This window comes from Loxodonta africana, chromosome 3 (genome assembly GCF_030014295.1).
Source record: "Loxodonta africana isolate mLoxAfr1 chromosome 3, mLoxAfr1.hap2, whole genome shotgun sequence".
Taxonomy (NCBI): Eukaryota; Metazoa; Chordata; class Mammalia; order Proboscidea; family Elephantidae; genus Loxodonta; species Loxodonta africana.
Window position 1 is genome coordinate 204,913,284 of NC_087344.1, and position 23,676 is coordinate 204,936,959.

The window sequence follows — 23,676 nt, forward strand, 5'->3', positions numbered from 1 at the left end:
GTTCTGATGGTGCTGGACTGAACCCCCAACTCCAGGGAAGGGCACATGGCCCAGTCCTGGCCAACGAAAGCATCCCATCCCCACGTCACAGCGACAACTCAGGAATGGCTAGGACCCTGTTGGCTTCACAGAGGGGACTCCTGCTTGTTCCTGAGAATGATACGCCCTCTCTGTGTGGAGGCTGCTTGCTGCAAGGACTAAGTATTACAGCCAAAACCAGGGAAAGAGGAGCCAGGAAGTAACAGGAAATGAAGACCAAATCCTAAAGGAAAAAATTGAGACTAATAAACCCTTTTTGCTTAACTACTTTGAGTTGAGGCTGGTGGTATAAATGGTGAAGCACTTAGCTGCCAACTGAAAAGGCTGGCAGTTCAAACCCAAACAGTGGGTCCATGGGAGAGAGACCTAGCAATCTGCTCCCATAGACTACTGTTGAGAAAACCCTGTGGGGCAGGCCTACTCTGTCACATGGGGTCGCTATGAGTCGGAATTGACTAATGGCACCCAATAACAAGAGCCCACCTTGAGCTGAGTGTCTATCACTAGCAACAAGGAGTCCTAATACAGACATTACTTGGTAGCCTGGGTAGAACCAGCTGGTAAAATATTCTGCAGCTATATAACAAGCTTATCATAAAGTGAAAAACAGGAGATACACAAGCAATATACAGTATGACCTCAGTTATTTTTTAAAATTTCATGGAAGAAAATACACAAAAATATTAGCAGCTATGCTGGGTGGTAAGGTTACAGATTTTTAAGTTCTTATTTTTCACATTTTCTGCACAAATAAATTAGTCTGACAACCAGGAAAAAAAAATGAGTCTGACAAACGAAAAAAATAAGAAAAAGATTAAAGCTTTATTCATTGACACCCTCCTTAATTGCAAAAAGGACTTAGAATTGCCTCCTTCAATAAAATTTTATAGAACCCCTGGTTTTCAAGTGACGGTTTTGCAATTCACCTAAAAAATATTGACCAACCCACTTTACAGAAAGTAGAGCATGAAATTTCTTAGCACTAGAACCGAAGGAACTTGCCGCAGAAGGTACAGTCTCTTATTCAATTACGTAGTGACCTTCAGTCTGATCACCACCAAGAAGGCAACATCAAGAACCTCCAGTCAGGATACATATGCATTTAGTTGAACCTCCCTCATTTCATACAGGACTTTGTTCCACCCTACTACACACCTGCAAAGAACCTGAACCTAGACTAGAAGGCAGAAGGAGGTCTGAGTCTTGGTCACGCTGCAGTGAAGATGAATGGCCTGGACCAGCTGGGCACAGATCTGGGCCTCTCTAGCTTCAGACTCCTCAGCCACTCCCTCTTTCTACTTTTGTCTTTTCTTGACCAGGACCTGTTGCCTTGCTCCCTGGGCCAAAGCCAGCCCCGTTTGAAGGCAGTCATCCCCCGTCTAAGGCCAGAGGTCTGTCCCTGTTTTGCAGTCGGTGTGATTCAGGCGGACCAGAAGCCAGATGGGAGACAGCGTGCATGAGAGGTATAAATCCATGAACGCCCATCACCAGCAATATGAAAACCATGCCTCTCTTCTCCTCGTGCCCTTGCTGGGCTACCTGTATCCCAAGGTCACTCCCTCTAGGCCATCCTAGAGGAACTGTTGTGGGACTTTGATTAGCACAGCTGTACCGGCCAGCAGCACCTGCACAAAAAGTAGTCTACAGTGCCCTCTGGTGGCCAACCAAGATATAACAGTGACACACTCCAGACTGGAGCCCAGGTGGTAAGGTGGTTAAGAGCTCTGCTGCTAACCAAGAGGTCTGCCATTCAAATCTACCAGCTACTCTGCTCTATACGGTCGTTGTGAGTCTGAACCCACTTGATGGCAATGGGTTTGGTTTTGGGTTACTCTGTATGATGACTGGATCTTACCTGAATGTAGATGTTTTTATGTGACATCAAAGGCTAAAAAGAAAACGTGCAATATGTGGGTAAAGGAAAAACAAATAAAACAGACGGATGTCTCGACCTGATGCAATCCCAGGGACCTTGGCACTGGAGGCCCCGAGGCAGGACAGGTGATCCAGGCTGGTTGTGCTCCTCCCCAAAAATGTAGGATGCGATGAGCTTTTTGCTAATGGGAAATGGTTATGCTAATGGCATTTTTTGTTTCCAATTTTCGAACAGCCAATGGCTGTCTTCTTAAGAACATGCTAAAAAGCAGAAAACAAGGGTTTTGACAGCAGACAATGAAACAGAGTGTAATAAAGTTCTATGTTTAAGGAACCCAACACGTTTCATGAAAATAACACCTTTAGTCATTTATACTGTGAGTAAGAAAACCCATTTTACTAAATGCAATACAAATAATTTTTTTTTTCTTAAACAGAGGCTGTTTGCTGGATTTCAGTTCAGTTTGTAGTTTTCCAGCATAATGACTTGACATTCAACTTCCTTTCTCTTAGCCATTAAAGAACTCAGTGGCTGGATCCCTCCTGACACGACTTTTCAAGAGGAATCTTGCATTGTCTTCTGAAATCACGTACAGAGATAACAAAACCAAATCGCTTCTTTTCTGAAGAAAAGTAACTTTTTAAAGCCATGTTATTATCCCTCCGATGAAATGAGTAGCGGCATTAGCAACTGCTGAGAGCCACAGAGTTAGGAAAGCTATGGAGAGTGGTTGGAAGACGGGATTCTGACCCTGGCTGAAGCTAGTCCACGTGTGGCTTAACTCTACCTATATGAGAAGATCAGCACTTATGCACAAAAATCCCTACCTTCTTTTTCTTTTGCAACCTCATTTTGGGGCTAAAAAATTAGAGAGAGAAAGCGCGAGTGTGTGCACGTGTGTGGTGTGCTGAATGGTTACACAGTAAAAAAAAAAAAAAAAAAAAAACAGGTGGGAAAATCAAGTTCAGGAAAAGCTTCTGAACTTCCTTTTTATTTAGGTTATTATCACTTCAGATTTTAAATTAAAAAAAAAAGTTATTAATGAAAAATATTTTCGTCCTGTGTTGGATCAACAACACCCAGGATCGTTGGCCATAAGTTGACCATGAGCAGGAAGCGCCACCTGTGTTTCACGGATGTTTGTCTTGGCAAGATTCATTCAGGCACTCTGTAACAGGGCCGACCCCTCTGCGCCAGGCTCAGGCATCCTCCCGGAGCGGGGCAGCTCCCAGGAGTAAAGAACAAGTACCTTCGAATGCCAATGGGCAAGCGAAATCTGATACTTGCTCCTCTTTAAGGAGCACTGTTAGAAAAAAAGATACTTGGAATTGATGGAACATAGCTTCTTTGATCTTAATAAAAGACATTTCTCTATGAAAATGGCTTCAAAATATGAAAAAAAAAGAAAAGAAAAAGTAAGAACCACATCCTCCAACAAAACCGGAACAGTCCAACTCTATTTGGTAAGGAAGCAAGCAAGCAAACAAACCAGCGTGTGAAGGAAAACTGGTTAATCTTTTGGGAAACTTTCCGTAGAAAAACGTGAAGCCCTTTACAACTGTCTGAGGCATCCCAAGAAGCCTCACCGGTGTGGTTCCATTTGCCACATTCTGCTTCACCTAGAAAGCGGAGGAGAAGGGAAGAATTATTATATCGTTAAGCTGAGTTGAACAAGCTCAAAAGGGAATGCATTCTAGGGAAGGTCTACAGAAACATCTGACCTAAAAGTTTACGATTCTGAGTTAATTTCAGCTGCTTTAGTGTACTGAAGGGCCCTGGTAATACAAAGGTTAGGTGCTCAGCTGCTAACTGAAAGGTTGGTGGTTTGAACCCACCTGGTGGCCCTGCAGGAGAAACACCTGGTGATCAGCTCCCGTACAGATTACAGCCTAGGAAGCTCCATGGCCTAGTTCTACTGTCACATGGGGTGGCTATGAGTCAGGACTGACTCGACGGCACCCAACAGCAGCGTACTGGAGTATTACCCGAGCTTGTTAAAATGCAGATTTCTGAGCCCTGGTTTCAATGGGTTTAGAGTGGGGCCTAGGAATCCTCATTGTAACAAGCATCCCTCACTCCAAATATGATTTGGACACAGGTGGCCCAGGACATCACACTTCATTCAGTAAACACCACTGGGGTGGAATATCCACCAGCCCATGCCTGTGGTTGCTGCGGTTATCGCATTCGAGAATATCTGAAGGTTTGAAAGGCCAACACAGCTGAGAGCAGAGGGGGCCATAAGCATGAGGGTTAGTTGTTGCGGGCCATAGCCGAGTTGGCTCCCATGTATGGTGACCACACACGTAACAGAACAAAACGTTGCCCGGTCAAACATTAGGGCAAACAGCCATACAAGTAGTCCTGACTTACGATGTATTCGAGTTATAACAAACCTCACTTACAACAGTCTTTTTTTTTTTTTTGGTACATCTTATTGTAATAAAATAAATAAAAGACAAAAAAAGGACGGTCACCAGTACGTTCCTTTTTTTCCCTTTTTGGTACATCATATCGTCAGTAATAAGGAGCCTGGTGGCACGGTGGTTAAAATGCTGGACTGCTAACTGAAAGGTCGGGGGTTCGAAACCACCAGCGACTCTGTAGGCGAAAGATGTGGCAGTCTGCTTCTGTACAGATTTATAGCCAATGGGGTCAGTACGAGTCGGATCTGACTGGAGGGCAGTGGCTTTGGTTTTGTTGTTAGTAATATATACTACATACAATGTTGTAGCATGTTATTTGCTGATGTTATCACTCTCTTGCCAACCCCCAGAGACAAATAAAGATCGGATTTATAAAGGCACTAATAATAAAAGGCAGTAATAATGAAAACTAAAAATCAAAACAATGAGATATCCGACTTATGTCAGAACCAACTTACAACACTCATTGGAATTGAACCCTGTTGTAAGTCAGGGATGATCTGTAAGTAGCCCTAAAAAGTGGCCCTTGTGTTGATGTTTCCCAAAAAGACTCCATCTGAGTGAAAGAGAGTTCAGATGCAGGTGACTTCATGGTATTCGGAGAAATAGTATCTTCCAAAACTTGTCTTGGCAAACCAAGCAAGGTGGCGGTCAATTTGGGGATGCTCCAGAATGCCTGGGAGGCTGTGTGAGTGGTTGTCCCACAAGGCTAGGCCCTCAGCACTCACAGATATTAAGCTATTACTGTATGTTCCCGTGACTATTGAACAGTTCTGGTGGCAAACCGGGTGGATGGGTGAGATTGGGGGCGGGGGGGGGGGGTAGGGTGGCCACACTTCTAGACTCTGAGATGGACAACTGATAGTCAGAGGCACTGGACCACACAGGCCAGTTTTAAGGCATTCCTACGACTCTAGACGGGGTCATACCCTGGCCCAGCCTAGGGCCCACGCCTCAGAAGGACAAGGAGAAAATGTTCCCTCTTACCTCAGAGCTGCAAAAAGCACTCATCATCTGCATGATAACAGTGGAGCTGAGAACAGTGTGGTGACACTGAATTTTACTTGTTATTAAAGCAAACGCTGCTTTTGAGCATGTTATTTACACACAGACAGCAGATTACCTCCTGTGAAAGTAACCTTAACCTCCAAGAGCTCTGCTGCCCAGGTAACAACATTGTGACTGCGGCCCCTATGTTCCCATAAAGATGGCTCCGTCCGCCCGTGAGAGGACCGCCAGCCTGTCTCTCTTCTGTGTGCTCTGAAGCCAGGGCTTCCGGCTGGATCGGGCTCAACCTCCTGCAGAGAACCCGCTTCTCTAACACAGTCCCGGGAAGTTATACAGAAGAAATCACCCAGGAAACGTGTCAGAAATGGAAATTCTCAGCAGGGGGTCCAACCAGACCAAACTGATGCAAAGCCCTGCCTAGGGCAAATAAACACTCTGATATTGGATTCTTTATTCAAAGAAGGAGCTTGAGAGTCTTTGCTTTATTTAAATAATCCGCCCAGCAATCAGCCAGTCTTACTAAACAAGCCTGCTCTGAGCCACACACTGTCTTATTTGGGATAAAAATACTAAAAACCCAAACCAAATCCACTGTTGCAGAGTCAATTCTGACTTACAGCGACCCTACAGGACAGAGTAGAACTGCCCCATAGGGTTTCCAAGGCTGTAAATCTTTACAGAAGCAGATGGCCACGTTTTTCCTCTGGCAGAATGACTGCTGGGTTTGAACTGCCGAACTTTTGATTAGCAGCCAAGTGCTTAACCACTGTGCCACCAGGGCTCCTAACCCAGTGCCGTCGAGTCAATTCCGACTCATAGCGACCCTACAGGACAGAGTAGAACTGCCCCATAGTTTCCAAGGAGCGCCTGGTGGATTCGAACTGCCGACCCTTTGGTTAGCAGCTGTAGCACTTAACCATTACGCCACCAGGGCTCCTACTGGGATAAAAATAATAAAACCTGATGTTTGTTTCCACAAAATTTACAATCATGGTGGAGAGTCAGTAGCTCAGAATAAGTAAATGCTAAGAATTTAAGTCAAGCATTGAGCTACGACCTACAGACATAGGTTAGCATCTTCACCCCAATCTCCCCAAACAAGAGCCGCCAGTCATTACAAGTAGAAAGTATGTTATAAATTACAGAGGATTAAGAGTTACTATGAGTCAGAATTACCTAGATGGCAATGGGTTGTTTTTTTTTTTTTTTTAAGCCCAGCCAGCTCCCAGACAAAAGAACTGGTTGGTGGTGTTCGGTGCTGTCAGGTCGATTCCTACGCATAGCAACCCCATGTGACAGGGTAGAAGTGCCACAAGGGTTTTCTTGGCTGTAATCTTGACAGAAGTAGATCACCAGATCTAACTGAAATGTATCATTTCTTTCAATGATGAATGGAGGCGGTAAAACCACAGTGGTGTTCATGTATCTGTGACTGTCACCTACAGAAATCACAGATACTTTTGGTGGTGTGATGTACTACTTAGCATGGCCTTTCTCGCCATGGTCTTGTAACTCCCGCCCAGATGACTGGGTGGGCTGTGTAAATAAGATAATTGTGGCTCACCAAGAAAATTGGTCAGTTTTACCCTAAAAGAGAACCAATTCCAGAGCAGAAAGAGAGCCCACCACCACCAAGGAAGGAGAGACCGGCAGGAGACGATGCAATGGGCTTCCCTGCCCTAGGAGCAAGAAAGCTGAGTGCCTCTGGGCAGAGACTGAGGGCCAGGGAGAAGCCTCTGCCTGACCCATGAATTTGGGACTTGCCAGCCTCCACAACCACGTGAGCCATTTCCTTCCTAAAGTTTGTGAGTTCTGTAAGAAGTTCCAGCAAATTAGGGAACCCAAAGATGGAAGGGAAAGTGCTGAGGGGAGAGGGAGTAGCTAAAGTTAGCAGGACGGCAGCTTGGAAAAGTTGGATGTTTGGGGCCGCTTTAACCTCCACCTCATAGGAACCAGCGTTGTGCTGATCCTTACAAAAGAAATTATTTGTTTACTTTCATGTAAGGTTACAGTTATTGCAGCTGTCTTAAAATACCATTTATAGTCCTCACTACTTTGAAAGTAAAGTTATAGACTCACGGCCAGGTCTTATTAAATCACACATCAAAAAAATACGTTTTTATAAATGCATTTCGGTGGAGTTAGTTTCTTTTGTAATCCCATGTGTTTTACACATTAAAAAAATATTATTCTAAGAAGGATCATAGGCTTTCCAGCCTGCCCAGGGGTCCCTGACACATGAGAAGGTTAAGACTCCCTGCCTTAGAGAGCTGAGGACCACTAATGATAGCTGCCCTATTAGAAAGGTGGTGGTGTTGTTAGCTGCTAGTGAGTTGGCCCCTGACCCATGGTGACCCATGTACAATGGGATAAGATCTTTGTGATCCACAGGATTTTCATGGGCTGATTTTTGGAAGTAGATTGCCAGGCCTTTCTTCCTAGTCTTAGTCTGGAAGCTCCACGGAAACCTGCTCAGCATTACAGCAACATGCAAGCCTCCACTGACAGACGCTGGCAAAGAATGTTGAATATACCGTGGACTGCCAGAAGAACGAACAAATCCCATCTTGGAAGAAGGACAGCCAAACAGTTCCTTAGGAGCAAGGATGGTGTGACTATGTCTCACATACTTTGGACATGTTATCAGGAGGGATCAGTTCCTGGAGAAGGACATCATGCTTGGTTAAGTAGAGGGTCAGAGAAAAAGGGGAAGATCCTCAAGGAGATGGACTGACACAGTGGCTGCAACAATGGGCTCAGGCATAACAATTGTGAGGCACCAGGCAGTGTTTCATTCCCTTGTATACAGGGTCGCTATGAGTCTGAACCCACTCAACGGCACCTGGCAACAACAACTGACAGATGAGTGGCGGCTGTGCTTAGAGGGACAACGGCTGTGAGTCTAGCCCAGGTCTCTGTATGGAAGGTGAGAATTCTACCATGACCCACCACTGCCCTCTGCCAGAAAGATGAAAGATGTGTAAATACTTACTGAAAGGTGACGTTATAATATTCTGCAGGTGTCACTATTTTTGCTCCACCGTAGTAGTCTAGGACCCAGATATTGGTTATATTTAACTTAGCAACGAACCAATTATGGTCAGAAGGCCAGGTCTTCATCTCAGGATGCCGAGTGAATAGGGAATGCTTTGCAAAATCCATTTCTGTCTCATTCACCTAAAGGACATATGTGAAATAAACATTCTCGTCACACTGACATTTTCTTTTCTTGTTTGTTAAGAATGTGTGATTCTAGCGTTCTACAAATCCTACAGGTTTATTTAGTTGTAAATCCTATTTTAAGCTTAAGGAATCAAGAGAAAGAAAAACTAAAAGAAGTTAGAAGAAAAGCTGAGAGCACTAAAAATTTCAAATGTTGGTGAAAACAGATGTGGGAAGCCGTCGTGAGCACAGGTTTTCATTGCTAAACAATAATTATGAGCCACCCGAGAAACTGGCACATGGTCCTATAACAAAATATTACTTGTGCGTATGACTTTATCATTCGTGTTTATCCCATAACGTGCGTGACTTATACACACAGATCCTGAGCACCTGATGACTGTTCACAAAGGACAACGATCTTTAGAAGCAGAATAGTGGACCCGAGAGCATTTCTAGCTCCCCCCCTTTCTCCCTGGCAGTGCCCAGGTGTGTCTACATATAATTTCCAGACCATACATAAAACTTATCTGAGGTATTGGTGACTGACAAGGTCAAGAGCAAATCTGCTGGCTTGGCAGTCAGATCCGAGCTGTGGTGTCTGCTCAGCCTCTTCCTCGAGCACTCACCAGGATGGTCTAAATTCTGCTCCAGTTTGTAGTAACAGACACTGCTTTCACTGGCCTACTTAATACTCTCTCTGCTCTGAGCCACTTCAAAATATGGAGCCCAGGAGCCCAGACATGGGAAATACTGTATACTGGGGCTTTGGCTGAGCAGATATTCCTTAGCAAGAGTGATTTTAAACAGGAGATTTATAGTTGTTACGGCTGCTAGGCTTTAGGAAGTATTTGCCTTCCTCATAAATACCTCACTGAATATCTATATTAATGCAATTGATTAAAACCTTTAGTTCCCATGGAATCACTTTACACGTAATAATATATTCTAACTTTGCAACTCAGTCACAAATCCACTTCATCTTACTCTCAAGAGATTTCATCTTTCGTTGTTAACAGGATGAGGCCCTTTTAAAGCCAGTCTCTCGTCACGTAGGGTGACTATTTACCTTGGTAACACTTCCCGACAGCATTATGTGAGCACAGAGGGGACTCTGGGGATCAAACCCGTGTTTCCTGCAGAAGTCAGTCTGTGCCAAAGACATTGTCAGCGAAGCATATGGATTCTCCTGTACAGAGAAAATGAAGACACCCTCATGTGACATATGGTCTCTGGAGAGGTAATAAATTTCACCAAGTTGCATACATTATGCCCTGAGAGCTTGACTGTTCTTCCGTGACACAATGAATTCTACAACAATCACGTTCTGTTCAGAGGAAAAATATTACTTCGACAGAGACTGATTTTTTCTGTAAATTCTTACCACAACAGAAAAAAAAGGGGTGGGGGTGGGGTAGGGGAGAAGTTCATATATAAAAATCACTGACTCTAGGAAGTATATGTATTTTAGGAGCCCTGGTGGCACAGTGGTTAAGAGCTCGGCTGCTAACCAAAAGATCGACAGTTCGAATCCACCAGCCGCTCCCTGGAAGCCATATGGGGGCAATTCTACTTTGTCCTAGAGGGTCACTATGAGTCAGAATTGACTTGGCAGTAATGGGGTTTGGGTTTTGGGCAGTACAAACGGTTAAGCACTAGACTACTAGCCAAAGGTCACATGACACAAGGGCAACTAACAAGTCAGACTATTTTCACACATTTTTCCCCCTCAAACTCTAAATTTGTTCCATATATGTCTGAAGAATTATAATTACAGTATATTCCAAATTCAAGGCTGGTCTGTAGCCTTCACCGAAAGGCCTAACGGGTTCAACTCTAAGAGGAAACTAGTACATAGAATATACCACAGTTGCTCAACCAGAAGGTCAGCAAAAAAAGTAGCTGAGTCACGCCGCCGGGTTATCTTATGGTAGCAGAAACGGCCCTGCGATTTCAAAACTGGAGAAGCTGTTCACTGCTCAAGTAGCAGAGAGTGACTCTTATTTCAGATTCAAAAAAATAAAGCAAGCAAAGTTCCTAATTCCTTTTTATTCATAAACGGCTTCCTAAAAGGCATTGTTGACAGATTATAGCAAAATCCACACGCTGCGTTTCAGGCTATTTAGCTCTTTAAACTCTGAGCGTTCTGTGTGGCAAATGGCACCAGGTCACAGTCTCCACCAAAATGGTGAGTTCCAAAGCAACCACCTTGGAAACAGTTAAATATTTTCTGTGTATAAACTATTATGCAAGACATTACAGGAATCATGCTCCTCCCCCTCCAAAAAAAAGTTTAAGGTCTCTTCCTTCTGTGAGTTTATAATCTGGTTGAAAAGTCAGATATAAACCAAACTTAAATAATGCAAAATAATGATACATGGAGGTCAAAAGGCTGTATGTAATTGCCAAATGAATGGTTCAGCATCAGGAGAGGTCAACACAGACTGGAGTGATCTAGAAACCACTGGGAGTTGTATAAAATACTCAGAATTGGGAGACAGGAAGACATATTAGAGGTTCAGAATGGTGACTGCAAAAACACAGAACTGGGAAAATATAAGCCACGGTTGAGGGCAGTGAAAAACCCAATTCGCTTGAGAGAGGCTTTAAGAAGGGCGGGGGCGGGGGTGGTGGCGGGGAGGGAGATGTAGGGTCTCAAATCCAAGCTAAAATGTCTAAATTATATATATTTCTAAAAAATAATATTTTGTGTTTTAGGTTAAAGTTTACACAGCAAACTAGGCTCCCCTTTAACAAGCTGTTCTCTGCCTTTGGTTATGGTTTTCACAATATGTCAGCATTCTCATTATTTCAATTGTTTGTTCTGTTTCCCTTGATCTTACTTCCCTTCCCTTGTCTTCTTACCTTTGCCTTTGGGTAACTGTTGACCATTTGGTTCACACACGTAATTGTGTAAGGAACACATCAGTCATGGGTGATACTGTTTATTTTACAAGCCAACCTATTACTTGGCTGAAAGGTGACCTGCTAGATTGCATTCTGTAAGCCAGTGCTTGCCAGTCTTTCCAAGAGCCACACACCTGCAGAGCTTGTTAAAATGCTGATTCCTGGGCTCCATTCCCAATCCTGGAATCTGCATTTTCAATAAACACCAGGTGATTCTTCCGCAGCTCTAGGCAGAGGGATGTAGTTAAAGGTTCTAAGCAGAGAGTAAGGCTGGGTGGTTTATTAATGTAAGTCTGGGGGGGCGGGTGGAGAGGATGGATGGATGGAGGCAGACAAGGAGACCGTTTAAGAATTCTTCCGGTAGTTTTAGTCCCTGGGTGGTGCAAACGGTCACCGTGCTCGACTGTTTACCAAAAGGTTGGAGGTTCAAGTCCACCCAGAGGTGCCTTAGAAGAAAGGCTTGGTGATCCACTGCCAAAAATTCAGCCACTGAAAACCCTGTGGACACACATGTAGTCGCCGTGAGTTGGCGCTGACTCGAAGGCAGCTGGTTTTCTGCACTTTCAGGCATGAGGTGATACAGATTCAGGGTTAGCAGGCAGGAACGAAGAGGAAAGGGACAGGGACAGCAAAGAACACAAAAGAAAAACCAGCAGGACTTGGGAACTGAGGGCCTGGGGAGGAGGCAGGAATTCCAGCTGTGTTTACCGAGCCCTGGTCACCTCACAGGGTTAAACGCGATCACAGACAACACTGGTTCTCAGTCTCCCTCCCTTTACTGCTTGTTGGCTTTCGAGGGGGGTGGAGTGTGTTGCTATTTGTTGTTTTATAAAGCATGTTTTTAAAATAATGCCTTGGCATTGCTCTTTTTTTTTTCCTGGCCTGCTTCACTTACCATAACGTTTTTGAATTTCATCTATGTGGTGATACGTTATCAGAACTTCACTTCTCTTTATGGCTGAAAAATACTCCATTATATGTTGTCCCTCGGTATCTGTGAGGGACTGGTGCCAGGATTCCCCACGGATGCCAAAATCTGTGGATGCTCAAGTCCCTTACATAAAATGGCACAGTATTTGCATATAACCTTCCACATCCTCCTATATAAGTTAAATCATCTCTAAGTTACTTAGAATACCTAACACAATGTAAATACTACGCAAATAGTTGTTATACTGTGTTGTTTAGGGAATAATGATAACAAAAAAGTCTTTCTTCCCCTCCCAAATATTTTTGATGCTTGGTTGCACAGATACAGAGGGCTGACTACTCCATTTTGTTTATCTAGTCACCTGCTGATGGGCACTTGCGTTGTCTCTGCCCTTTGGCTATTGCGAACAACGCTGCAATGAACATTGGTTACACGTGTCTGTTTGAGTGGCTCCTTTCGTTCTTTTGGGTGTATACTTTGGAGCGAAATTGCTGGGTCGTATGGTAATTCTGCACCACCCATATGCTAGTTTTTCGTACTGTGGCAGCTTGCCTGTTGCTGTGATGCTGGCATTTCGAACACCAGCAGGGTAACCCATGGTGGACAGGTTTCAGCGAAGCTTCCAGATTAAGACAAACTAGGAAGAAAGACCTGGCAATCTACTTCCAAAAATTAGCTAATGAAAACGTTAGGGATCATAATAATGTCTGCTATAGTGCTGGAATATGAGCCCTCTAGGTTGGAAGTTACTGCACACCAGCTGCAACAGTGGACTCAAACATACCAATGACCGTGAAGATGGTATAGAACTGGGCTCAACAACGACAACACGGTGATTCTATGTTACACTTCTTGAGGATTTGCCAATGTTGTCCACAGCCACTGCAGCACTTTACATTCCCATCGGCGACGTAGCAGTGCTGCGGCTTCTCCACAAGCACTGCGTTTTTCAGACTCCCCAGGTGACTGTGATGCGCAGCTGTGGCTGAGAGCCACTGGTGGGGTAGAATGAGTCTGCTCTGAGCAAATGCCTAAAGGAGTGGAAGGCCGAGAATAAGGGAACGGTGACCTGGGTTCATCGGCCTTAGCTAAAGGGGCAGTTTTTGTCACTAGATCTTCCAATTTTTTCAAGAGAAATCAGAAATATGGATTTCTAAGTGAAATCTCAACTTTAAAATGTAACTGATTAAAATTTATTAAAACAAAACAGAGCTCTGTACGGACCAGAGAAAACTGGTCTGTAGGACATGCTTAGCTCACTGACCACTAGTCTGTGACCTGTGGTCTGCGGGCAGGTAGACCTGTGGTGAAACTCTGGTTTGGCTACTTGCCTTGGAATGGTTACTTTATCTACCTAAGTCTCAGGTTCTTCTTCAGCACGAGGATGGCAATACCTACCTCAAAGGGTTATTAAACAGAGGCAATGAAAGGAAAGTGATGATCCGCCTGGCACATGGTAGGTGCTTAATCCAATACTGGTTTCTTCCATCTTATCTCTATCAAAATGTTGTACTTTCCCAAAACCAAACCAACTCACTGCAGTCAAGTCGATTCCGACTCAAGCAACCCTGTAGGACAGAGTAGAACTGCCCCATAGGGTTTCCAAGGAGCAGCTGGTGGATTTGAACTGCCAACCTTCTGGTTAGGGGCCAAGCTCTTAACCACCATGCCACTAAGGCTCCTGTACTTTCTCAGTGAACCTTAAATCCGGGATCTTTATCAAAAAGAGGCTCCCCCAAATCAGGTTCCATTTCCTGGATTTCGTAAGACTCTAGCTTCCCAAGCTGTGACGCCCCCGCCCCTTGGAACAGGAGGAGTCCACCAGATCTGGAGACCTTCATTGTTGTATGCCTGGTCCAGGCCCCAAAGCTGGGGTCTCTACTGAGGGAGTCATGGCGCAAAAGGAGGCCTAATCCTCGTAACGATCCATGATGTGTATCAGCTTCTTGCTGCTTCTTGCTCTTAATTCAGAAGGAGGAGTTTGAAACAGAAACCCGGAAGACCCACATGGTGAGTGCGTGACTACCAACAACCTCTGGACCTTATAAAACCTGCAATAAGAGCTCAGTTAATTGAGACACCGTGCCCCAAGGTGGGCAGGCCTCACGATGACTCAGGGGTGACATATCTAAAGAATTAGCCACACGTGCATCGCCCAGGCCCGAGGGAGGGTGTGGAATGCGTGGTACTCAGCGCCCCAACAACTTGGAAGCTGCAAATGCCCGCCCACCTGCGCGGCTGGCCAGCGCGGGGCAGAAGAAGCGGGAGTGTAAGTGAGGTTTAAATTATTTCTACGAGCCACGCTCTCCGTCCCAGGCAGAATCTGGACCAGAGCAGAAAGGCTCGTTCTCTGGCCGCCCTCCCCGGGGAGCCGCCGGCCCTGCCCGCTCACCTGCAGGTCGCCCACGGAGAGCTGCAGAGGGCTCAGATAGAAGTAGGGCACACCGCTGCCCGCGCCGGGGGGCCCGTCGCTGAGCGAGAAGACGTTGGCGAAGGGCCGGCCGCGCACCGCCTGCACCGTGGAAATGGTGGCCAGCGCGCCCCAGTCGCAGAGGTGCGCCACGAAGCGGGCCACGCGCGCCGCTTCTTCGCGGGGCGGCAGCGGCGGCAGCAGCGCGGCCGCGTCCCAGTCCCCGTGATCCCGGCCGCCCCGGCCCAGCGCCGGCGGCGCCAGCAGCGCCAACAAGGCCAGCGCCAGCGCCAGCAGCTGGGCGAGGAGGACGCGCGCCGACCCGCGAGCTCGCCCCGCCATCGCGGCACCTCCAGCCACAGTCACGGGACTCACCCGGCCCTGGGCTGCCCCAGTGCGCCCAAGTCCCGGCCCTCCCGAGAGGGGCCAATCAGAGCCGCGGAGGGTGGGCGGAGCCCCGAGCAGCCCCGCAGCCCGTTGGCCGTGAGGTTTGTTTATCCGTCTTCTCACCTCCCCACCGGTCCCTCCGCAAGGATTGCGACGTGCTTCTCATCGGGATGTTGATTCCATCTGATTTGGTTTGGACTGCATTGACAGATGGAAAAACGAAAGTTTACAGAAATTACGCAACGTGCCTAAATCAGACTGGTAGGAATTGGCAGAGCCTGGACAGACAGACGCACAGACAGACAGACAGACAGACAGACACAGTCTTTGGATAGGGATTATCTGGCATCTGAGAGGGAATGCTGCATTTTCTACATATATTCCTCTTCTCTGTTTACTTTGCCATCAGCTGTTCTTCCTTAAGGCGGGATGGGGAGGGATGAGACAGCACAGAGCAGCGAGGGTCCCAGCAGGAAAGGGCAGAAGCTTCCAAGTTCAAGGATTTATAAATTATTCCAGTCGTCCCCCAAATACAGACACTGAGGGATCATTATTCCACCCAGGGCTGTGTCCCTGGGTGGTACTGACTGAAAGGTCGGAGGTTGAAGCCCACCCCCAGAGGAGTCTTGGAAGAAAGGCCTGGTGATCTACTGAAAAATCAACCCCTGAAGACGCTCTGGACCACAGTTCCGCTCTGACACGCATGGGATTGTCGTGAGTCAGAGGGGACTGCACAGCAGCTGTGTTTTTGGAACTATTTTTGAAGCTACTATTAGCTGCATTAAGCCATCAGTGGTTTCATGGACTTATTGCCAGAGCTGACCTTCGTCATTCCATGGAAGGAGCATCTCCTTCTGCTCCTTTTAAAATGAGAGCTTCCGTCCTTTCAGGGACCCCCTCTCGTTCTGATATCTGGGTACCAATAGACATGCTTATGCCCCCTGGCCTGCAGTCCTTAGAGTTTTAAGCTTCAGCCACATCTCCCGGGGGTGGGTCCTAGCCTTTGGAGCCTCACCTCCCCTCTTGATTGCTGTGACAGTGCTGCGCCATGGTGCTGGCGTAGGCATTTGCCAGCTTGTAAATCTGGTTCTGGCAGCCACCTGACCCTCTGAGGCTGCGTTCTTGAAGACAGGTGAGGTCCTTTCATTCAGCTGCCGAGGGCCAGTCGTGGGAGTAGATGTGGGCAGCCAGTGTGTGGGCAAAGCTCTTGCCTCTACCTGTCTCACACCCAGCCTCCCTATATTCAGCAAGATTCTCAAGCTTCTCGGTCAGAACTCGTGTTGCAGAAAAAAAACAGCTACGGAAATCCTGGTGGCCAAGTGGTTAAGAGCTAAGGCTGCTAACCAAAAGGTCGGCGGTTTGAATCCACCAGGCGCTCCTTGGAAATGATATGGGGAGTTCTACTCTGTCCTATAGGGTCTCTATGGGTCTGAATTGACTCCACTGCGGTAGGTTTGGTTTGACTCAGAATAGGACTCTTCAGTTCCCCCTGGTGGCCAAAGGATGCTACACACGCTGGCTTCCACTTCAGTTTAGAGGAATGAGTCAAAGCTGGTTGCTTTTTAACGACCGAATTGGAAGAGTTTCAAGAAAGATGGAAAACTTAATGGGAGAAATTTAAGAGGTAGAAAACCGGGGTCATCATTTTCAAAACATATGCTCAGTACAAATAGTTTCATCCTGCTATGGAATTTCAAATTTGGATTTCTAATCTCAGCTCTGCCATTATTAAGTCATATGACCACAGGCAATTCATCTCACCTTTTTGGGCCTCAGTTTTCTCATCTAAAAGGAGGAGTTGGGTTAGATGACTTCTGATTTTCCAAGGAGCACCTGGTGGATTCGAACTGCTGACCTTTTGGTTAGCAGCCATAACTCTTAACCACTTTTAGGGTTTCCTATATTTTGTTTTTTCTATTAACATGAAAAACATGGGCCTTTTGTAAGTTTTGGGATGTGGTTAATTTTTTTTTGCAAGAGGAAGAAAAAAAATTTCTTTTATCAATTGTTATGCCACTGGTATTTCAAAGTAACAGTAGTCTCTGTTTCAGCTGCATTGCAAAACAGGTGCCTAGTGCTTGGTCTGTTACATTAGAGCATGAGAATGAGGTCTACAAACCCTCCAGCTTTCAGCACCTCTCCTCAGCACCTGTTTTTGCACTCGCTGTTTTCTATGCCCAAAATGCTGTTCCCTCAGCGACTGGCACGGCTGCTTCACTCCCATTCAGATCTCTGCTCAGATGTCACTCCTAAAAGGAGACTCCTTGACAGCTCTTTCTAAGAGACTTTGCCCCAGTGACACTCCACAGGACAATCCTGTTTATTTCTTTCATACCAACTCATGTCTCCACTGCTCTGGAGTCTTAAAAGCTTGTGAGAGGCCATCTAAGATACAACACTGGTCTCACCCCTTCAGGAGCAAGGGAGAATGAAGAAAACTAAAGACACGAGGGCAAGATTAGTCCAAAGGACTAACGGACCACCTCTACCATGGTCTCCGCCAGAGCGAGCCCAATACAACTAGGTGGTGCCTGGCTACCACCACTGACTGCTCTGACTGGGGTCACAATAAGGGTCACGGACAGAACTGGAGAAAAACGTAGAACAAAATTCCAACTCACAAAAAAACACCAGACATACTGGTCTGACAGAGACTGGAGGAACCCTGAGAGGATGGCCCCTGGACACCCTTTCAGCTTAGTAATAAAGTCAGTCCTGAGGTTCACCCTTCAGCCCAAGATTAGACAGGCCCATAAAACAAAACGAAACTAAATACTCATCAAAGTAGAATGTAGAACATTTTCTTTTTAAACTATGCTATGCTAACTGAGCTGGATGTCCTCCGAGACAGTGGTCCCCACAGCCTGAGAGGTCTTTTTTGAGTTGAAAGTTTTTGACTTTAGAATCTGTGACCCCAATACTCCTCAGCATGTTTTCTCCTTTTCAAAATGGGCGACTGAGAACTTGACATAAACTAAAGCGGTGATGAACCTGTAAGGTTTTCTCCTCCCTCTGCCTGCCTCCTCCTTCACACACCTCTGTTAATGACTTTGTTTTGACCTCATGTTAATGACTTTGTTCATTGTTTAATCTGATGCAAATAACTTTGTTTTGTTCTGTCAGACCACCTGTGACTTACAGTCCCCTCCCACAGGAAAATCAGAGCCCAGGTATCTGATATGTATATCTTTAGTCTGATAAAGAGTCTTTTGTCACTATCTTGTAATGAATAACGCCTCTGGACAGGCCATCTGCAGACTACAAAGACACTTCTAGCCCTTGTAAGATTCTACAAAAGCTTTAATGTAAAATTGCTCTTTGGGACTCCATAGAGACAGCCTTGTTGCTGCTGGGTCCCTATACACCTCCTTAATAAACTTTCTCACTCCTTCTGACTTGGAGTATGCTTCATTGGCTCCACTGCTCCAGGGCACAGGCCCTAACTGGGTAACAGAAACCATAGGAAAATTCTGAGCGGTGGAGACATGATTAATCCATGTATCAGAAGGATCGTACTATGTAATAAAATCAGAAAAGGAAATAATGTATAAATATATATTTTTAATTAATTTATTGTGCTTTAAGTGAAAGTTTACAAATCAAGTCAGTCTCATACAAAAAGTTCTACACACCTTGCTATGTACCCCTAGCTGCTCTCCTCTTAATGAGACAACATACTCCTCCTCTCCACCCTGTATTCCCTGTGTCCATTCAACCAGCTCCTGTCCCCCTCTGCCTTCTCCCCTTGTCTCCAGACAGGAGTTGCCCATACAGTCTCATTGTCTACTTGAGCCAAAAAGCTCACTCCTCACCAGTATCTGTCTTATAGTCCAGTGCAATCCCTGTCTAGAGAGCTGGCTTTGGGAATGGTTCCAATCTTGGGCTAACATGGGGTCCGGGGACCATGACTGAGCTGGCACCCGGGAACTACTTGTGATTAACAAACTAGGTGCTTAGACAAGACAAGGAGCTACATTTCAAGGCCCTGTGTGCTTGACCAGCTATAAATTACTGATAATCCTCCCGAGTTGTTTTTCAAGGCCTCACCAGGTGCAAAGCATGCACAGTAAAGATCAACATGGACTATGAATGGCCTTCCACATGAGACAAACATGAACAGGGACCCCTCGCCGGGGCTCGAACCAAGATCCAGAGGCATCATGCATGCACAACATCCCAGAATAAGTCCTGTTCGACATCCCAGCAGCCTTTGTGACAGACTCCATCTTGGTTCCAGCAACCTCTGCGAGGAAGTCCATTTTGAATTCTAACTGCACACGCATTTGATTATCATAATCCCTCCCCTTCTCCTGGAAATCTCCACCCATCTAACGAATAAAGATAATGCCTTCCCACCCCCCCCCCCCGCTAAAAACTTTTATAAGTGCTAGGAAATCCTTTGTTCAGTGAGAGACTGGAGGCTAGCGTAGGTGGAAACACCTCTCCCTTGTAAGCCTTTTTCTTTCTGACCCTAATAAACCTTTGTTTGTGTGGAACCTCTGAGCCTCTCCTGATCATTCTTTGTCAGAAGAAGGTAAGAACCTAGGCAGGGCTTAGTCCTGAGCTGGGAAGCCTTGCCCTGTAACATGACCTCCAGGGTCCCTCCAGTCTTGGTCAGACCGTTAAGCCTGGTCTTTTTATGGGAATCTGAGATCTGCATCCCACTGTTCTCCTGCTCCATCAGGGTTTCTCTGTTGTGTTCCCTGTCAGGGCAGTGTTGGGTTCTTCTAGTCTCAGGCACCATTTAGTTCTTCTAGTCTCAGGCTGATGGAGTCTCTGGTTTATGTGGCCCTTTCTGTCTCTTGGGCTCATCTTTACCGTATGTCTCTGGTGTTCCGCATTCTCCTTTGCTCCAGGTGGGTTGGGACCAGTTGATGCATCTTAGATGGCTGATTGCTAGTTTTTAAGACTCCAGACACCTCTAACCAAAGTGCGATGCAGAACGTTTTCTTAATACACTTTGTTATGTCGAATGAACTAGATGTCCCCTGAAACCATGGTTCCCAGAACCCTGTCTGTCTCTGCTACTCTGGCTTTCTAAGCATTTGGTTGTATTCATGAAACTTCTTTGCTTTTGGTTTAGTCCAGTTGTGCCTACTTCCCCTGTATTGTGTGTTGCCTTTCCCTTCACCTAAAATAATTCTTGTCTACTGTCTAATTAGTGAATACCCCTCTCCCTCCCTCTCCAGCCTTGTGACCATCAAAGAATATTTTCTTGCGTGTTTAAACTTTTTCTAGAGTTCTTATAATAGTGGTTTCATACAATATTTGTCTTTTTGCAACTGACTGATTTCACTCAGCATAATGCCTTCAAGATTCCTCCATGTTATGAGATGCTTCACAGATTCATCGTTGTTCTTAATCGTTGGGTAGTATTCCATTGTGTGACTATACCATAATTTTTTTATCCATTCATCCATTGATGACCACCTTGGTTGCTTTCATCTTTTTGCTATTGTAAACAATGCTGCAATGAACATGGGTGTGCATATATCTGTTGGTGTGAAGGCTCTTATTTCTCTAGGATATATTCCAAGGAGTGGAATTGCTGGATTGTATGGTAGTTCTATTTCTAGCTTTTTAAAGGAAGAGCCAAATCGATTTCCAAAGTGGTTGTACCATTTTACATTCCCACCAGCAGTGTGTAAGTGTTCAAGTCTCTTCATGACCTCTCCAACATTTGAACTAATATATAAATATTTTAAAGGTAGAGGCAAAACTGTCCATATACTCATGATACAGCTAAAAAGCTCGAGTGAAATTAAAAGATTACTAGAACTAAATAAGAGGATTCCATAAAGTGTCTGGACACAAGATAAACATATAAAAACCAGTAGCTTTCCTACACACTAGCAATAACCTATTAGAAAATGTGATGAAAAAGATCAGTTCTCAAGAGGAACAAAGATTACGTTTTACCGTTGGATAGGAAGATGCACTTTTATAAACATATCTGTTCTCCCCAAATTAATCTGTTAACTCAGTCAGTTTCCAACCAAAATTCCTACAGGATTTTTTTATGGAACTTGACAAGCTCATTCTGAAATCTGTCCGGAAGTGTAATTGCATAGGAATAGTCAAGAAGTTTTTGTATAAGAAAAACAGCAAGGGAGAACTTGCTCTCCAAATGGCAAACATACTATAACCTTACCAAGAGATGTATAAATAGCAATATAATTTAAAGCCTTACAACATAATTTTAATAAACCTATTGTGAGATAATTATAGGACTTAGATTGATTTTACTACCGTCGAGTTATGAAAAATAAATACATGTATACCATGGGATATTACTGTATACCCACCAACCAAACTAAACCAAACCTGTTGCCATCAAGTCGATTCCAACTCATAGTGACCCTATAGGACACAGTACAACTGCCCCATAGGGTTTTCAAGGAGCTTTTGGTTAACAGCTGAGCTCTTGAACAGCTGAAATTAAAAAGACTGAAAATGCCAAGTGTTGGTGAGAATGTGGAGCAGTGGGGTCTTTCATGTATTGCTGGCAGAAATGTGACTGGTTCAGTCTGGAAAAATCTTTGGCAGTGTCTACTAAACCTGAACGCATGACCCAGAAATTCCACGCCTAGGTATAAGTTGTTGTTGTTAGTTGACATCGAGTTGATTCTGACTCATGACAGCCCCATGTGAGCGGGGTAGAACTGCTTTATAGGGCTTTCAAGGCTTTCAGTGACCTTTCAGAAGCAAATTGCCAGGCCTGTCTTCCAAGGTGCCTCTGGGTAGTTTAACTGCCGACCTTCTGGGCAGTAGTAGTCCAGTGCTTAAGCATTTGAGCCATCTAGGAAATCACCCAGATATAATCTCAGCTGAAATCCTTACATATGTTCACCAAAAGATGCATACAAGAATGTTCATAGCTGCATTACTTGTAAGTCTCAAAATGTCCATCAAATGTAGAATGGAAAGTAAGGAGTGGTATATTCATACAATAGAATACATTACAGCAATGAAAATAAATGAACTATATAATGAACAGCTACATGAAACAACATGAATGAATCACACAAATGTTAAGTTGAGCCAAGAAGCCAGATACAAAAAAAGTACATATTGTATGATTCCACTTAAATGTCATTTAAATCTTGCTCCATATGTATCACAGTGTTTGAGAAATATTTATATATTTACTGTAAGCGGTTTTTGCACAATAGAAAAGCCACCCTTACTAGATCACGTTACCACAAATTGTGGATTCGAGCCGCCTGTGGCAATCCAGTAGTGAGACAGAAGGAGGTAAGCAGCAAGAGGGCTTTATTGAATACCGTGTTCAAGAGACAGAGGGGGCACAGTTTCCCCCAGATTCTGTCTGCCCCAAGAGGGCTGTAAGAGGGTTTTATAGGGAGAGGGTCAGGGTTTAGAAATTTCCAGGAATGTTGATTCTTCTTTGAGGGGGACGTAATGACGAAGTGACTTATTGTTGACGTCTTGCTGGCCTCTTTACACCATCCTGGTTTCGGTCAGAAGATGGGTCCGGGTTTTGCTCGATTATCTCAGGTCCCGATGGTATCGCTCATTGTTTTTGTCACCTCAGAGAGAAACATGGTCTAATCAACAACAAAAATCTTGATTACCTTGTTTTTCTACAATGGAACAATCGTGAGACAGATTCTAGAGCAAATAATCTAAGTTTTCAAAGACTAAAGATTTTAATCACAGCTTATACAGCTGAACTAGAAAATATATTCTCTCTCAATACTAAAACACTACAGAAAATGTATGTTCTCTACTTCAGTCGTGAGTTTTATTCTCAATAATGATAGGCTTTCTTATGTAGAGATTTCATTTTGGATATTCAGTTGTGGTGGAAGGCTCTGAGTAAAATGAAATCCTTGACAATGTCATTATTTTCTCCATTTACCATGAAGCTGCTTATTGGTTCAGTTGCGAAGATTTTTGTTTTCTCTATGTTGAGGTGTAGTCTTTGATCTTCATCAGTAAATGTTTCAAGTCCCCTTTGATTTCAGCAAGCAAGGTTGTGTCACCTGCATTAGTAACCTGGGCAACTACTGGAATATCAAGAATAGTCACTAGAATGAATGGAGAGTTCTTTAAAGGTTTTGACTACAAGTTCCATTAAGGATGTGTGAAAAATCACAGAGCAGAATACACTGTAAGAAACAATCCCCATATTCCTTAAGTAATTATAAATCAGATCATATTATCTCTCATTACACTTAAAATGCACACACCTTTCCATGGCCTGCAAGGTCCTACCTGAGCTGGGCCCTGCCTACCTGTCCACTCATTCACCCCGCTCAGGCCCCATCAGCCTTCTTGCTGTTCCCCAGCTATCACAAACCTTCTGCCTCCAGGGCTTTACTCTTGCTCTTCTTTCTGTCAGGAACATTTCTCCCTGAGCTCTTCATGAGCTGGCTGCTTCTCAACCTTCTTAACTGTTAAAGATAACCTCAAATGGACCTTCTCTCACCATCCCATCTGAAAGCACCACCTCCACTCACTTCCATTTCCATTAAACCAGCTGCCATGAGTCAACTCTGACTCATGGTGA

The 23,676-nt window shown here is 44.9% G+C and overlaps 1 protein-coding gene across 2 annotated transcripts; it reads right to left on the reverse strand.

Moving 5' to 3' along the window:
* Positions 1-837: 837 nt before the first annotated feature.
* On the reverse strand, positions 838-15,109 carry CREG1 (cellular repressor of E1A stimulated genes 1). Of its 2 annotated transcripts, XM_010594933.3 has the most exons (4): positions 14,742-15,109; positions 9,581-9,700; positions 8,342-8,526; positions 838-3,534 (listed from the first exon to the last, which is right to left on the reverse strand). In XM_010594933.3, the coding sequence occupies exons 1-4, from the start codon at positions 15,099-15,101 to the stop codon at positions 3,531-3,533; spliced, it is 669 nt and encodes a 222-aa protein (XP_010593235.1). In that variant the 5' UTR covers positions 15,102-15,109; the 3' UTR covers positions 838-3,530. The 2 variants fall into 2 exon arrangements, with proteins under 2 accessions (XP_010593235.1, XP_023410003.1); XM_023554235.1 differs by lacking the exon at positions 838-3,534 and having other exon boundaries at positions 8,338-8,526.
* Between the last annotated feature and the right edge of the window lie 8,567 nt (positions 15,110-23,676).